The 17,065-nt window shown below is 40.0% G+C and overlaps 1 protein-coding gene across 4 annotated transcripts in view; it reads right to left on the bottom strand.

Annotated features, from left to right (window-relative positions):
* Positions 1–1,752: 1,752 nt before the first annotated feature.
* LOC122885449 (ribosomal RNA processing protein 1 homolog B-like) overlaps positions 1,753–17,065 on the bottom strand; it is a 29,279-nt gene continuing 13,966 nt past the window's right edge. For 2 of the 4 annotated variants that reach the window (XM_044216556.1, XM_044216557.1), the window contains exons 13-16: positions 14,142–15,610; positions 13,903–14,034; positions 7,888–7,954; positions 1,753–2,144 (exon numbers count right to left, since the gene is read on the bottom strand). In XM_044216556.1, coding sequence (XP_044072491.1) covers positions 1,927–2,144; positions 7,888–7,954; positions 13,903–14,034; positions 14,142–15,610 — 1,886 coding nt within the window. In that variant the 3' untranslated portion in view covers positions 1,753–1,926. Of the gene's footprint in view, positions 2,145–6,634; positions 6,691–7,887; positions 7,955–13,902; positions 14,035–14,141; positions 15,611–17,065 lie in introns of those variants that run through there. The other 2 variants (XM_044216558.1, XM_044216559.1) reach the window with 2 other exon arrangements.

Below are 17,065 nucleotides of genomic sequence, written 5' to 3'. Positions count from 1 at the left end.
AGCTACTAAGCTAATGAATGGTAGCTAGCAAAACTGAATAGCATGTAAACTGTGGGATAGCGAGAAAGTTGCTAAAAGAAGGAGAGAGCAATGAGTGCTTGAGCAGAACTAGTGTATGTTTAAATGTATAGCAGAAGAATCTTAAGAATCTTACAAAATTAAGTGTGATGAGCTAGAGCAGCAGAAATACGCTACTAGTAACACACATGACCAGAAATGAGACAATACACTCATCTCAGCACATCAGGCACAAATCAGCTGCAGACAAGGAGTAGAGACGAACTGACCACTCCCTTCACAGAGAGCAAGATCACCACCGAGGCCCTCTCCCTAACGATGTCGGCCACTGTTTGTTCCTTTTGGGGCGGCAAAGGAAGTTTTTCCATTGGACCTGGCTTAGTCAGCGTCCAAGCCTGAGAGAAACTCAGACAAATCCAAGAATGAACTGACGCATCAAACGCTAGCCAAGGGCAATTTCAAGTAAGAGGCTTGTGTCTGGGCAGAGATCGATTTTATAACTGTTTATTTCATTTAAGTTTCATTGTTATGAATTGTGCTTTGCTTATTTTGGAAAGTGACGGACCACTGTGTCCGAATTGCTGTGTTTTTCTTTGTGTTTAGCATGTTCCATTTTGTGTCAGTACCATGCCGTTGGGCCAGTTAACTGTGCTAGCTTTAGCCACTGTGGAAGCTAGTAACTGCTTTATCAGACCAAATTCTAGTAACAAAGTCTGCGTCCAGATTACTGTGTGATAAAGGGACAGCTATTACGTTTTGCCACGGCATTTGAGATTCCGTGTGCCTTACTCTGTGTGCTTTCCTCTCTCTCCACTAACCCACTCGCCCTTGCATGAAAATTTACATGCTTACACACATCTCAAACGGCCCAGATAACATGGTAGCTTAGCTAGCTAAGCTGCACATTATGACCCTATGTTTTTTTTTTGCCAGTGCTCTCTCATTGGCACCAAGTGGCAACCTTCGGGGCTGAAAAATGAAGCCAACGTGCAAGGGCCAAAACCTGCAGTTCCTCGAATGGCCACTTGAGGCTGGCTCCAAAAGCGAGTCAATCTCCATGTTTAAATGCCCAACTTTACAGCAGAAATAACCATGTTTACAGCCTGGTACAAAAAACGGTTTTGGTCTCTATAGCTAATTTCCCCGTTCATAACAACTGTATGGGGGATTCATTTTTATATAACTCTTAGTTTATGGATAATTGAAGGGTGGGTGCCCTCTCAGCTCCTCCTCTTTGCCCATTTTTGGATTAGCCTGTGTCAGGCACTGTCAAGATGGCGATGGCCAGAGCCACCCAATTTAAGCTTCACAACGGCTCTTCAGAAACTTATGGACACTACGTCCACGACCGATATAGTCTATGGTTGGCACCCCCGCTGTGTTGACGGACTGGCCTCATTCAAATAAATGAGGGTGCGGTGTTTTTTCATGTAGGGCTAAAGTCAGTCTGAACGCTGCCTTAGTCTTGTTGTACCACACTTTCTGGTGAGAAAATTACTTCACCATTCATTGTTTTTAATCTCTTCAGACATTTGTCTAAACTAAAAACTTACATCAAAATGTCTAGAATTTGACTCGTTATGGAAGAATGTACACTGAACACTTGCTCGTGGTTTGTCGTTATGTTTTTGTTTTCTCCTAAAAATTTTTTTTATAACTTTTCCCCCAATTTTTTTTTGCCATTAAAAAGACACTGAAGTATCAAACTCAATCACACAAAAACTGACAATTTGATAAAACTGAATGAGTAACTTTATTAAAATGTCACTCGAAGAGGCAAAAAGCAACACTGATATCAGATAAACATAAAAATACTTTTATACATCTCTCCAAAAGAGGATTTCTTTCAAATCAGTCTATTAAAGAGTTCACAGAGAGCATTACATCTGCATCTGGCAGCGTGGGATGTTAGAAGAAGTCTGCTGCAGAGGGTCGTCGTTTAGGCGTGCTCTTTGGAGTATCCGAGCTGGTCTTCCTGTTGCCGTTGGGGGTCTTTTTGACGCTGGCACAGAGTGGTGTGGGCGGAGACTTTAAGACCCCAAACTTGGGTTTCTGTTTTGGGTCAAAGGGTACTCGTGATGACCCGTCTGGACTCACCAGCAGGCTGCGATCAGTCTTCCTAAACTCTGCACCATGAAATGGAAAAATAAAAAGTACAAGCAACACTGTTACAAAGGATGTTACATCATCATCAACAACAGTTGAGACATTTAAAACACTACTAAGCTGAGGTTCAAAGTTCATTCTTGACCTTGGAAAGAGCAGAGAATACTATCTCACCATGCGGTCTAGTAGCTGTTTCAGAGTTTGAGGAACTTTGAACATCTAACAATAGTGTAAATTTCCATTTTTTCAGAGCACTTAAAGGTATTTCAAAACTTCTATTCAAAACTCTATACTTCAGAGATAGATTCAGACCAAGCAGCAACCTCCTGGGCTGAAAAATGAAGTCAACGCTAAGTGCCAAAAAATGCAGTTCCTCGAATGGCCACTTCAGGGAGGCTTCAAAAGCGAGCCAATCTCCATAAGACCCCATGTTTAAATGCCCAACTTTACAGCAGAAATAAACTTGTTTACAGCCTGGTGCAAAAAACGGTTTTGGTCTCTATAGCTATTTTCCCCATTCATGACAACTGTACGGGAGGTGAATCGAAAAAGGTATAATATGTAACTTTTAAGCATTACAATGTAAAAATTATAAAAACGACTAGACCTATGTTATATATTTTGTTGAGTTAACTTGCAATATCCCAAATGTTTCCAACAATTTTCAAAACCTAGAGAAATCCATAATTTAAATCAAGGTAACTGTGCATTTCATTTGGTCGAATGTAAATGGCATCATATCCCCTTTGCATTCAGCACTGTGGTTGTCTGCCAGAAGCTGTCATAAATGTACTTTTTATCCAGTGTTAAGCCACATTTTTACGATACACTTTTCAGATCTTGGTCGTTTTTAACTGTATATTTTAACCAGATAAAGGATTTTAGTCATCGGACGTCTGGATCTTAAATTATCACAGATACAAGCTGAACAAACGTTAGTGGCAGCTCGTCTCGCAGCCCCTATGGGATGTTCTTTGTCTGCCAAACAGCGTCAGAGAAACACTGATTTTTTTATGTGAAACTGTTTAATTCAGTGTCTTCAGTTTTATTCACCTGGTCTGTTTGTTTTGGAGAGGAGGAGACCTCTGTGGATAATTCGGCTCACAGTAAAAACCTCCTGAACGATGAACACTAAAGGAATCCTAACCGGGTGAAGCTGACGACAACGAAGGCAATGGTGGTGAAGACAATAACGGCCATGATCCCATGCTACTTCACGACTTCATCAAACTATGTCTTTTGTTATTGTTTTGATGTGAGAGAACCCTAGCGGCAGGAATTACATACTGTGCGTTTAAATTATATTAAGGCTTAAAAAGGTATGCATAATCAAGGACATGGCTGCTTGAGTGTCACAGGCGTCTGGTTTCAGCAACCAGGCTTCATTCGGCCCGCCTCGGCTCCACGTCTTTGCCCATTTTTGAAATAGCCAGGAGCCAGCGGAGTCAGGCACTGCCAAGATGGCGTCGGCCGGAGCCACCACACCGAGCTTCACACCGGCTCTTAAGAAACCTATGGGTAACGTCACAGAGACTATTGCCATATTTCATACAGTCTATGATTCAGACCCACATAAGCTGAATGCATCTTTTTCTAAAATCGAACTTAGCAAGATGTCTTTTTGTTGGATGCACCCATTATGGAATCAGAAGTTAGAACAGCTATTTAATTCATGAAACCCAGAAAATCTCCCAGATTAGATTACTTCCCAGCAGATTACTATAAAAAAAACACAGATAATGGCACCTATTTTAACTTATATTTATTCAGAGTCAATTTCACAAGGGCAGCTTCCAAATAAATTTAATGAGACTCTACTATCAATGATCCTTAAAAAGGATAAGAATCTATTGGATCCAGGTAGTTTTCGACCTGTCAGTTTAGTCAATGTGGATTGTAAACTGATTACTAAAGTCCTGGCACTGAGGCTTGACAATATTTTACCAGATATTATTCATAAAAGACCAGATAGGGTTTGTGAAGGGGAGGTCATCCTCAGATAACCTCAGAAGGTTGCTCCAACTTATACAGATGAGCCGTCAGGAAAACACCATAGTAGCAGCTTTTGTATGCTAAATTCTGTCAAATTTAGCATACATGCGTCATCAGCCACAGCCTGTTGCAAAAAAATTGGGCAGATAATGCTTTTAACACACTGAATTTGGCATTAATAAAAGTCAGGTCTTCGGCAGGAAAAACATTTTTAATCAATGATTTTATCATCAAACAATCTTAATTTCATGTTTTTAACTGAAACTTGGTTAGTCCAAGATAGCAGTGCAGCTGTTCTTATCAAGTCTATCACATCCCTTATATGAGCAAAGCTAGAGTGCATAATAAAGGAGGTGAAGTTGGTGTGAGTTGTTTAATGATTCCCTCCAATGCAAGATGTCTTATGGAAATTTTGCTTCTTTTGAATACGCGGCTCTTCAGTAGAATTCCTCTTCGAGCTGTATTTCTAAAGGCCACCTAAATACTATGCAAACTTTCACTGATCCAGAGCAGGTTATGTTGGAGATGTCAGATCAACGTGTAAAAGCACTGCCTATATAGGCTTCTGACCAATCAATTTTCTTGGAAAATGGCAGATGCAGATGTGTTGCTTTTAGCCTGGATTATGTTTAAGTTCTACATATTCCTCTAGTATTATAGTTTGCTCTTCATTTTTAAAATATGCCGCTCTGCTGCCAGTAGACTTGTCCATGTTTGCGATTGGTCATATGCTGCAAACACCGCTCTTTTTATGTGAACGCGCTCATGGCTAGATTTGGAAACCCTGGGTTGACTCACCGAGTTCATAACCAGCATTGTGTGACCGCTTATCCTGATTGCAGATGTTAGGGTTATTGAAACCAGATAACGAAGAGAGGGTATGTTGAACTTGGTTCGTAGTACTATAGGCCCCAGATGAATGTCATTCAGGCTTCAAAATCATATTGTGAACATTACTGGCCATGCTGGCAATTATTTGCCAACTAGGAAAGCCACCATGGCTTTTGCCCTGTAGGCCATTGTTGTTTGTTTTGTCACCTGACAATTATGTGGTTGCTGCCGCTGGCTGACAGGTTACACTCCATTTAAACAGTTTTCCCAGCCCTCGCTGTTAAGCGGTGCACTGGCGCACTGAAATGGAGCGGACCCAGTGTTTTGCTCTGTTAGCTGTAAACACACAGCAGGACTCTGCTGCTCAACAGCTAACTAGCTCTCCTCCTGCCGATTTCAACATGGATTTGTTGTTCACAATGTAGCATTATCAGGGGAAAAAATGATATACTCACACACAGCCAGGGTAGCACCTGGCTAAAGTTAGCTAGGTAGTAGCAAGCAGCTGGCTAGACTGTTTGAATCAAATGATGTGCTCGATCTGTAACCATATTCGCGAGGTCCTGCCAGCAAGCCCTTTGTGACTGAGGAGATAGATGGACCAGTACTGCGAGAACATTTCAGATTCTTCATATTTTTCATAGGTCTCGCGCTGAGTAGCCAGCCAATGATAGTAACTAGTGATAGACAAGGTTGACCACTACATATTACTAGACCGACTGGAAAACTGGGTGGGACTTTCTGGCACAGTATTAAACTGGTTTGAATCCTACTTAAAGTACAGGGACTTTGTGTCTATAGGTAATTACACATCTGAGCAGACAAAAATTACATGTGGAGTTTCCCAAGGCTCCATTCTGGGGCCTCTTCTGTTTAACATCTACATGCTCAGGCTGGCTCAGATTATAGAAAACAACAAATTACCATAATTATGCAAACGACAAACAAATTTACACAACCATATCACCAGGTGACTATAATCCCATACAAGTGCTGAGTAAGTACATTGAACAAATCAATGATTGGATGTGCCAGAAGTTTCTTCAGTTAAACAAAGATAAAACTGAAGTCATTGTTTTTGGAGCCAAGAAGGAATGATTAAAAGTCAGCACCACAAACCAAGCCAGAAATCTTGGTGTAGTCATGGACTCAGACCTGAATTTCATTAGCCATATTAAGATAATCACAAAGTCTACTGTCACCTTAAGAAAATATCAAGGATTAAAGGACTAATGTCTCAGCAGAATTTGGAAAAACTATATTACATACATTTATCTTCAGTCGACTCAACTACTGTTAACGGTGTCTTTACAAGTCTCTCTAAAAAAATGTATCAGACAGCTGCAGCTGATTGAGAACGCTGCTGCTCACTAAGACCAAGAAAGTGGATCACATCACTCAAGTTCTGAGGTCTTTACACTGGCTTCCGGTCTGTCAAAGAATTGATTTCAAAATACTACTATTGGTTTATAAAGCACTTAATGGTTTAGGACCAAAGTACATTTCTGATCTTCAGCTATGTTATGAACCATCCAGACCTCTCGGGTTTATATTTTCTATTTAACTATTTAAAATTTATTTAAATGTCTTTTTATATTGCCCTATATTGATTTTATGTTGTATGTAAAGCACTTTGAATTGCCTTGTTGTTGAAATGTGCTATACAAATAAACCTGTCTTGCCTTCAGTTAAGAAGTAGCATCGGAGCCTCAGCCTCAGTCCTTTACAATATGGTGGCAGATGCTGTGTGGGAAGTATGAAAATTTATGACTAATTTGGCAAAAAGATTTAAATTGTAACATTGAGGCTGATGCATGGAAAGACATAGTAACAAACAAAGGATGGTCCATTAGGGATGTCCAAGGAAAATGTAGACATTATATGATAATTCACAGGTACACCAGTACGACTCATAAGATGGGCTTGATACATAAAAACTTGTGTTGGTAATGTAACAGAGGCAGGTATCTTGTTACACTCATTGTGGGAATGTTCTTTGGTTTTTCCTTTCTGGAAAGACGTTACTGGAAAACTGGGTGAATGGCTTGAAAAACCCTTACCATAATCTCCCCAACGTTGTCTACTAGGAGATAGAGTTACCCTCAGGAATATCTAAAGTAGAATTTGGTTTAGCACTGACAGGCTTCATCACTGCAGCTAGAATTATTCTTCGCCACTGGAAGAGTCAGGCTCGACCACAATTAATTGACTGGGTTAAGGTGATGACTGATAATGCGTAAATAAAATGTTCTGGTATAATTTTTTTAATTATATAAAAGATGGAAATAGTCATCCCCCCTTACATGCCATAGGAACCTACTTTTTTTAATTTAATTTAACATCCTTCATAGGGATATATGGGATACCGTATTTAGTATCAAATGATGATGTGCTTTATGTTTATGTGCTGATATATACATTTTTTTTTCTTTTATGTACCTTTATTTAACATGGTTGTATGGTTTATATTGAATTGTTTGTTCATTCTTGCTTTTCATATGTTTGACTAATGCAAAATTTAAATAAAACCTAAATGACAAGAGGGAAATAAACAACATCTTTGGTAGTTACTTTATCATCGGCTGCTTTTTTAACTTGTACTGTAGCCACCCAAATATTAAACTGTTTGTGAATTACAATTACTCTTAGCAGCCACGTCTGTACAAAAATTCAATGCAGTCTCTTATGACTCATTTCATCACACTCTGAATCTAAAGGAATAATGTCCCCCATTATCCACATTCTGCAACATGAACTGGAAATAGATTAGTTGTGCCATTTTCCCTCTTTTATCCTGTCAGACTTTACAATCTGCTTTGATCTACACTTCTGTAATGCTTTAACTAAATGAACAAGTGATCCTATTTGTTTGCTAAAAAATCCTAAAATTTGACACTGAATACATCTTATATCAATATCAAATTGTATCCAATTTCTTACCAGCTGTCTTATTATTCTTGAGACCGAAGGTCACCTTCTTGGATTCTGATTTGGGAGTTTGATTCTTCTGTGGATTAAAAATACAGAAAAGAAGTCACAGTTGCATACAGTACAACATTATTACCATCAGAGAACAGCAGAGTTGCACAATAAAGAAGTAGTTATCGTTTTGATTTATTCTAGGAGACACCGACATTTCAGAAAGTTTTCTGAGAAATTACGTGAGAAAAAATCTGATAATTTTATAGGTAGGACAAAATCTTTCACTCACCCTACAGGCAGGGGCTGGAAATTTGTATTTGTGGATTTTTTTTCTCCCCAGAATGCTACAGTACAAATTATCGTGCTTCCTTATTTCTTTGCAGATTTTACACATGCAGTCTATCACTTAACACACCAAAACATATCAACTCAAGATTCAGACAGTAAAAAAGGACTCAGGTTTATAAGTGTGTGAGGACATGCCTGCAACAAGTGCAACCTCTGTGTGTCAGAATGTGCAGCTGTACACAGGCATTTGTTTGCTGTTTTCCCCAGCCGTTCAGTCTGACGAATCAATGTTTGATCTGCTAATTAATTATGTTATTATGTGCCTCACATAAGCATTTCAAAAATGTATTAAAGCTGTGCAAATATAAGAGGAGGGCAATTAAATATACAAATTGTGTAATTATTGGTAACAGAACAGATCAAGTGATAAAAGTATCAGCAACACCTATGCAATTTAAAGCTACCCTGTGAATATTAGACGTACACCCTACCTTAGTAGGGTGGCCAGAAACATGACTCTTAAATTAGTGCTACTTCTCTGCTGGATGTGTATATGAGCAACTATTTACTAACATGTTGTACAACTTTATAAAGACAAAATATGGCAAACATGTTTTTAATGTTCATTGAATTGTGGAGTTCTGCCCCAAGTGGCAGTTTTATGCCAAAAAAATAAAAATAAATAAAGCTCTCAATGCTACAGTCCAACTGAAATTAAAATTAATTTTCAGCCATCAAAAAAATCATTGATCAAAATTATTATTACCAAAAACAATTTATGTGGCAATTGAGCGCCAACTGTTATTTTTGTCTTAACTTTCTGTCTACACTGGAAGTGGTAATGTGTTGCGTTGTATAGACTGACATTTGCTGCTTGTGATCACCTTGGACCAAGGTTGTTTATCTGACCAGTTTCACAATATAACGTACAGCATGGTGGACTGACTGAGCTGCAAGAAAATGAGACACTTTAATCCACAGCAGTCTATTTACAACCGCTATTTACAGTGCCTTGCGAAAGTATTCGGCCCCCTTGAACTTTGCGACCTTTTGCCACATTTCAGGCTTCAAACGTAAAGATATAAAACTGTAATTTTTTGTGAAGAATCAACAACAAGTGGGACACAATCATGAAGTGGAACGAAATTTATTGGATATTTCAAACTTTTTTAACAAATCAAAAACTGAAAAATTGGGTGTGCAAAATTATTCAGCCCCCTTAAGTTAATACTTTGTAGCGCCACCTTTTGCTGCGATTACAGCTGTAAGTCGCTTGGGGTATGTCTCTGTCAGTTTTGCACATCGAGAGACTGAAATTTTTGCTCATTCCTCCTTGCAAAACAGCTCGAGCTCAGTGAGGTTGGATGGAGAGCATTTGTGAACAGCAGTTTTCAGTTCTTTCCACAGATTCTCGATTGGATTCAGGTCTGGACTTTGACTTGGCCATTCTAACACCTGGATATGTTTATTTTTGAACCATTCCATTGTAGATTTTGCTTTATGTTTTGGATCATTGTCTTGTTGGAAGACAAATCTCCGTTCCAGTCTCAGGTCTTTTGCAGACTCCATCAGGTTTTCTTCCAGAATGGTCCTGTATTTGGCTCCATCCATCTTCCCATCAATTTTAACCATCTTCCCTGTCCCTGCTGAAGAAAAGCAGGCCCAAACCATGATGCTGCCACCACCATGTTTGACAGTGGGGATGGTGTGTTCAGGGTGATGAGCTGTGTTGCTTTTACGCCAAACATAACGTTTTGCATTGTTGCCAAAAAGTTCTATTTTGGTTTCATCTGACCAGAGCACCTTCTTCCACATGTTTGGTGTGTCTCCCAGGTGGCTTGTGGCAAACTTTAAACAACACTTTTTATGGATATCTTTAAGAAATGGCTTTCTTCTTGAAACTCTTCCATAAAGGCCAGATTTGTGCAGTATACGACTGATTGTTGTCCTATGGACAGAGTCTCCCACCTCAGCTGTAGATCTCTGCAGTTCATCCAGAGTGATCATGGGCCTCTTGGCTGCATCTCTTGTATGAGCTGAAAGTTTAGAGGGATGGCCAGGTCTTGGTAGATTTGCAGTGGTCTGATACTCCTTCCATTTCAATATTATTGCTTGCACAGTGCTCCTTGGGATGTTTAAAGCTTGGGAAATCTTTTTGTATCCAAATCCAGCTTTAAACTTCTCCACAACAGTATCTCGGACCTGCCTGGTGTGTTCCTTGTTCTTCATGATGCTCTCTGCGCTTTAAACGGACCTCTGAGACTATCACAGTGCAGGTGCATTTATACGGAGACTTGATTATACACAGGTGGATTCTATTTATCATCATTAGTCATTTAGGTCAACATTGGATCATTCAGAGATCCTCACTGAACCTCTGGAGAGAGTTCGCTGCACTGAAAGTAAAGGGGTCTGAATAATTTTGCACGCCCAATTTTTCAGTTTTTGATTTGTTAAAAAAGTTTGAAATATCCAATAAATTTCGTTCCACTTCATGATTGTGTCCCACTTGTTGTTGATTCTTCACAAAAAATTACAGTTTTATATCTTTACGTTTGAAGCCTGAAATGTGGCAAAAGGTCGCAAAGTTCAAGGGGGCCGAATACTTTCGCAAGGCACTGTACGTAGCAACACTAATTAGCTAGAGCAGTTCTCCCGCACAGCACCAGGATCAGCTGGTCATATTAATGTTACAATAGTCATAGTGACTGATCAGAATGTGTTAGTATCTGTGTTTTATTATGTGTTTATAACAACATGATATCATAACAGAAGTTGTTTGAGTGTGGCCATTTAAAACATGTACTAATACAATATTTCTTTATCCAAACCACAGGGCACAGTGGAGAATCATTCACTCTAGTTACACTTTTACACATTGTCAATGACATGGGCTTATGTGCAACAATCTAATAATTTCAAATTATTTTATCAATAAAATTTATTACATATCACATACTTGGGTAAAAAGTTTATTGTAATTTATAAATCAGCTTCCAGACCAACAAATCATCATAAATCAGCAGGTTTAGTGATTGTCTGTGGCAACTGCAAATAACTGACTGATAATATGCATCATCGTACTGATAAGTTTGGCAATTTTTCACCATAGAAACATCAAGCTAATGTACTGCTGCAACACAAAGTAAGCTAGGTGTAAGCTAGTTAACGCAGTTTATAGTAGGCTGTGTAAAATGATCAGGACCAAGACTTTCGACCTGAGTTTACTATAGCCAACGATAGCGACCGGAAGTTAAAAGACGAAACTGGAAATTGAACAACTAATTGGGCGGGCCGCATGACGTCAATAGGTTTGAAACAGCTGGGGGGCTGATGTCGTTACCCAATGCTTAACTCCATCAGTGACCTCAGCACTCTGTAGGTTTCTCTTTGATTATAAGTCCTGAGGTTACAGGACTACCTGTCGGTGTGAGTTTTTAAGGTCTGGTCATTTGCCATCACCACATCTGGACCCATGAAAGAAAGACAGTGAACACTAGCTAGTGTCCCTCGTTTCTATAATGTAAGACGAAAACAGCACTGAGTGTGAAGGAGCTGCCAATGACTCAGCAGGTGCTGAAATGACAAAAACCGAAAACAACATCTAGTGGAATCAGCGCTAACGTTACCAAGTTAGGCTAACTACCTTCCACTTTCTGAATGGAATACACACTCACTAATCACAATGTGTGCTCCCAAAAGTTTAATGTTGTAAAGGACAGACAGCTTAAATGGTTCATAGCAAACGTTATGTGGAAAAAAGAGAAAGAAAAAAACATGTCAACATTCATAATCTAAACAATACAACACTCTCCAAGTGGACAGAGCGTCTCCTATCAAATGTCAGTTCATCTATGACATGAGAAGTGCCCTCTGAGAGGCTCATGCCTTGTTTCTACAAGTATGTCCAAAAATATTTTTAGCCTTTTTTGAAATATCTTTACAATGGCAATTTATATGCTATTGTACATATTTAATTTTTAAGTTTTATTGGCTGTGCATGTAGATGCAGCAGTAGCTGTGGGCAACTGTGATTGCCCCGGGAGGAGAGGAAAGAGAGGGGATAGGAGCCATGCTGGCCCAGCGTGGATCTAAGGCTGCTCCTGACTAATGTCCGGTCTGGACAAAATGGGACTCAGAATCAGAGACTGTTGTGCCCACATCTTTACAGAGACCTGCTCCATCAACATCCTGGATCAAGCACTCAACGGGCGGACCGTGTTCCGAGCTGACAGAGCACAAGACTCCAGCAGGATGAGGGGAGGAGGACTCTGTGTTTACATCGATGACGCTTGGTGCTCAAACGCAGGCCAAGTGGACGGACACTGTCTCACAAATGTCGAGCTTTTTATGTGAAGTTGAAAACCATATTATCATCACTGTCTATCTGCTGTTTACATTCCATCAGACGCAAACTCAAAAAATGCACTGCAGAAGTATTTCCTGGGTGTAATACATGTATGCTATGTATATAAATAACTGTATATATTGTTTTATTTGATTTTTTATGTTACCCTATTTTAATACGATTTTAATGATCTGTTATGTTCTTTGTGTAGCACTAAGGGACTACAAACTTTCATTTCATTATACAAAAAGTGAGGAGAATTCCCATTTCAGTTTGACTTCAGCATCCATATTTGCTAGGTTGGTAGGGTCAGGAAATGAAGGGAGACAGGGGGAATGACATGCAACAAACATCTCCAGCTGGCAAACAATTAGGAGAAGTTGAGATCATAGTATGGTATGAGTTTAACAAACACTCCAAGAGCAGATACACTAGATATAATCAATATCCCTGTGTACCCACGTGTACCTGCAACCCTACCACTGTCACTGCCAAGATGGTGGTCGAGAGCCATACATTTTTAACCACTAGCTAACGTTATGCAGTAGAAGAAATGGAGAATGACTGCATAGGGAATGTGTCTGAGTGGTCATGTCTGTCGCATGCTCTCAACCTCTGGATCTCTTTTTAAATTACAACTCCAAATGAGAGTTACATATGTAACTACAGTTCTATGAATTGTGGATGATTCCCAGAGACATGGATTTCCAGTCTGGCAGTCCGGACGAATGAAATAAAACTCTTCACTCCACCAATTTTTCATATTTTTAACGTCCTAAATTTTTCACAGATGTATTTTGTGTCTAATGCAGTGACTCACAACTTTTACAGAGCTTTTAAATCTAGACTGGACAGACTCGTACATGTTCAGTCTTCCCACTGGCAGCTCAAAGCCAGTGTGTCTCATATGTTCCGAGACGGTGGTGATTATTAAAAGCAGCAATGTGAAGCGCCACTACGAGACAAAGCACAGAGACCCTTTGGGCAGGTTAACAAGGGGGGCGGATTTTGGTCATTTTGCTAACAAAGGGGATGGCATCACCCCCTCTTCTCTCCTCAAATCGGCCACTGCCTTTAGTAATATCTAGCAATGCAGATAGTTTTGGTCTTACTTTATACCATATTATCATCATCAACCGATAATCCCACTTTGAACTTCACACTTATTTTAATTTTATACTTATACCCACCTGGTGCTTTCTTTTCTGACCTGTATTATATTTTTTTGCTTAGTACTTCTATTCCTGTGTGCACTGACGTGATAGTGAGCTGCTGTGACAAGTATTTCTGATTCTGATTTCTGATTATTTGTCCAAGATTCGAGTTACAAAAAGCTTTGTTGTAATCTGTGTGAACCAACTCTTTGATGCTTATTTCTGATTGTTCATCACTTTTACCTTCTTGCTGGACAGCGGGGTGCAGGGGCTTCTCTTGGTTTTGCAAAGGAGTGCAGACGCTGACCCTGAGGAAGTCTTTGCCTTCTTTTGTGACTTTTTAGTGCTCAGAGGTGTAGACGGCACTTCAACACCCTAAAATGAGAAATCAGTTTAGAAGTAAATTATGTCTCAGTGTTATCAGATAGTCTGCCAATTCAGTCTAATCTCATCTGAGCCATTTAACCTCATTAAATACCCACACTGCCAAGTTTAGTCTTCTTGGCAACAGTCTCTTCTGCATGGCCATTGATCGATGTCGCCTCCAGCTCATCAGCCTCAAACTCAAACACCACAGGGATCTTCCTCTTATTCTTCTTGAGCGATTTACCGGATGCAGAGAACACCTTGGTTTCATCCAATGGGAGCTCTGCATCTACACTGCCAAATAACTGCAACTGGGTTTGATCTTTGATCTTATCCACTTGGGGTTCTGCCAGCTTCTGAGTCTTTTTCTTCTTTGCTGGTGTTGTCATGGTGATTTCAAACAGTAGTTTCTCAGCATCCGCCACATGAGGGGTTCCCGCCGCTGCTCCTTCCTCTTCCACTGTAGTCTTAGATTCTTTTTTATTCTTTTTCCTTTTCGTCTTCAGTGGGGTTATAGCGCTTTCATCTGCAGCAGGTGAAGCTTCAAGTGTATCCTCCTGCTTGCCCTTTTTCTTTGTCTTCTTTTTAAGAGGCACAGCGGTGGTATCTTGTGATGCTTCCTCACCAACTGATGTGATTTCAGTATCTGTGCATTTTCCCTCTACCCCCAACTGTGCATCAGCCACAACCTTTTGTGCTTCATGAGCCTTAAGGTTCTTTTTCTTACTCTTCTTTTTGACTGGCTTTCTAGAATCAATTGACTCGATTCTGATGGTTGGGCCATCTTCCACTGAATCCTCACAAGGTATTGATGGGAAATCTGCTTCTGTGCTCAAAACCTGTGATTCACTTTCAACCCCCTCGAGATTGTTCTTAGCCTTCAGGCCCTTCTTTTTCTTCTTGGCAGGGGTCGTAGCATCAGTCTCAGGTGTTGTGTTTTTTTCTGCTGACTTCTCACTACTTACTGGTGTGATCTCTGCTTCTGCATTGACCGGCGATTCAGCCACAACTGTCTGCCCATCTGTTTGTAACTTAGCCTTCAGGCCCTTCTTTTTCTTCTTCCCTGAGACTGGAGCACTGGCTTCAGAGGACATCTCTGGCTCTGTTCTAACATGAGTCTGCTGCTCAGAAGTCTCCCTTGTTTTTTTCTTTGAGGACCTTTCAGATTGGTCCCTGTTGTCAGTTGTGCAGGGAGTTGGTTGGCTGGTTTCTTCTGTGACTGTAACTGAAAGCGGTTTCTTTACCTCAGAGAGGAGCAGAGTTCCTGACTGACCCTCTGGAGTAGCTGCCTCTGTGACTTTTACTAATGAGATGGAGCTTTGTGTCTGTGCTTCCTTTTCTAAATCTTCTGCTTCTGAATACTCCGGACCTCCTTCAGTCTCTTCAATGGAACTTCGAGCTTGAGCCACAGTCTGTTCCTGTTCAGACCTCCCTGCATTTTCCTCACCACCTGCACTTCCACCCTGACCTGCTTTCTTTTTCTTCTTCTTCCTCTTTTTCTTTGCAGTTAGGTCAGCTGGTTCATTGCCATCTTTTCCAGGGTCCTTGTTTTGCTTGTTGAGTTTGGATGCCTCCTTTTTCTTGCCTGAAGTAACAGAGACACAGATCAGTTACTTGTCACACAACAAAAACTTTTCATCATTAAATGAAAAGCTTTGCTGTAGTTCAATTCTTCATTTCTGATAAAAACAGACTCAAGGACAAGATGTAGGTGATTTACCAGTTACAAGTAGCACTATGATGAGGAGGTGGTATAATTATAATTTCTACTTGTGATGTTAATTCTAGTTGGTCACTATAACAAAAGGTATAACTCCCTCCTTAACTGATGAAAAATTACCCAGTAGTGTTTCCTCTGAATCAAGAGCCCTACATTAAATGACACACAATAGTTTCTGAAACTAGTGAGAACACTGCTGTTATATAAACACATATGCAGGCCCAGGCTACACTTATCAGCAGTTGTCATAGAATCTAATTACACAGTCACATCTTACTCAATGCTGTAAAAGACGCAATCCCACCTGATTACATTTTGCGATTATGTATTTTTGAAGTGGTTGATTTTAAATGGCAGGTCCACCCTGACCTCTATGCTGAGAGTTCTGAGCTGGTAAAGTTGCTACAGTTCGCAATTACAGACATTCTGACAGGATAAAATCACTGGAGAAATGGGTAATAAATCTAATGATAGATCCTCCTAAAGTAAAATGTATCAAGACCAAATAGTTATTGAAATATTAAAGGCCCTTTATGTCTGCCTAGTTCCTGACCTCTGAATAATCACGGACATTTCAGATTTGTTCAGTGATTCAAAAAAGGTCTGGTGTTGTGCTCGTTCCACCAGTTGGAAAACATCTGGGCCAATCAAAACTTTGCAGGCTGGATTAAGTATGGAGATGCCATCTTCCTGTGACAGAGTTGGAAAAATGGCTCTAACCATGAATGAGGCAGATGCAGCTATATGGTTTGCTGTAAGTGCACTTAGAAAAATAACCCTCCAAGTTCCCCTCTACTCAAAAATGTGTTTGATTGTTTCTTCAGTTGGATGTTTGCACATGCATCATTCTGCACAGTGAGTGCAGACAAGAGAAGGTTGTTCTCACATTCATCTGCTGAAGGGGGAAAGTTCCTCTGTACTCACCTTAAATCTCAGTTTAACACATGTTCGTACAAGCAGGATTTGTGGCATCACAACTAGTTTGGAAGCCAATCATGGTTCAATATGCAACTTACACAAGTGTGATGTGGAAACTTCAGTATCTTAAATTTGTCATGTGCTTGTGATTCATTCTTTTTCTTATCTATAGATATTTTTAGGGCCCAAGCACAGAAGTGCCAGGGCCAACGGCCCCTGACACTGAAAGTGCAAGGAACCTATTGTTTTTGTAGAGATTATTAGGGCCTACTGAAAGTGAAGGAAATTATTATTATTATTATGCTAAAATGAATAGCATTTTTAAGGGGTTAAAGGTGCTCAAAAACTCACAAGACTTGTGGCGAAACTCCACAAATCATATGGCTATCGCGAATGGGTGTG

Source organism: Siniperca chuatsi, linkage group LG12 (assembly GCF_020085105.1).
Source record: "Siniperca chuatsi isolate FFG_IHB_CAS linkage group LG12, ASM2008510v1, whole genome shotgun sequence".
Classification (NCBI taxonomy): Eukaryota; Metazoa; Chordata; class Actinopteri; order Centrarchiformes; family Sinipercidae; genus Siniperca; species Siniperca chuatsi.
The sequence above is the reverse complement of the archived record's forward strand: the minus strand, read 5'-3'. Positions and strand labels throughout refer to the sequence as shown.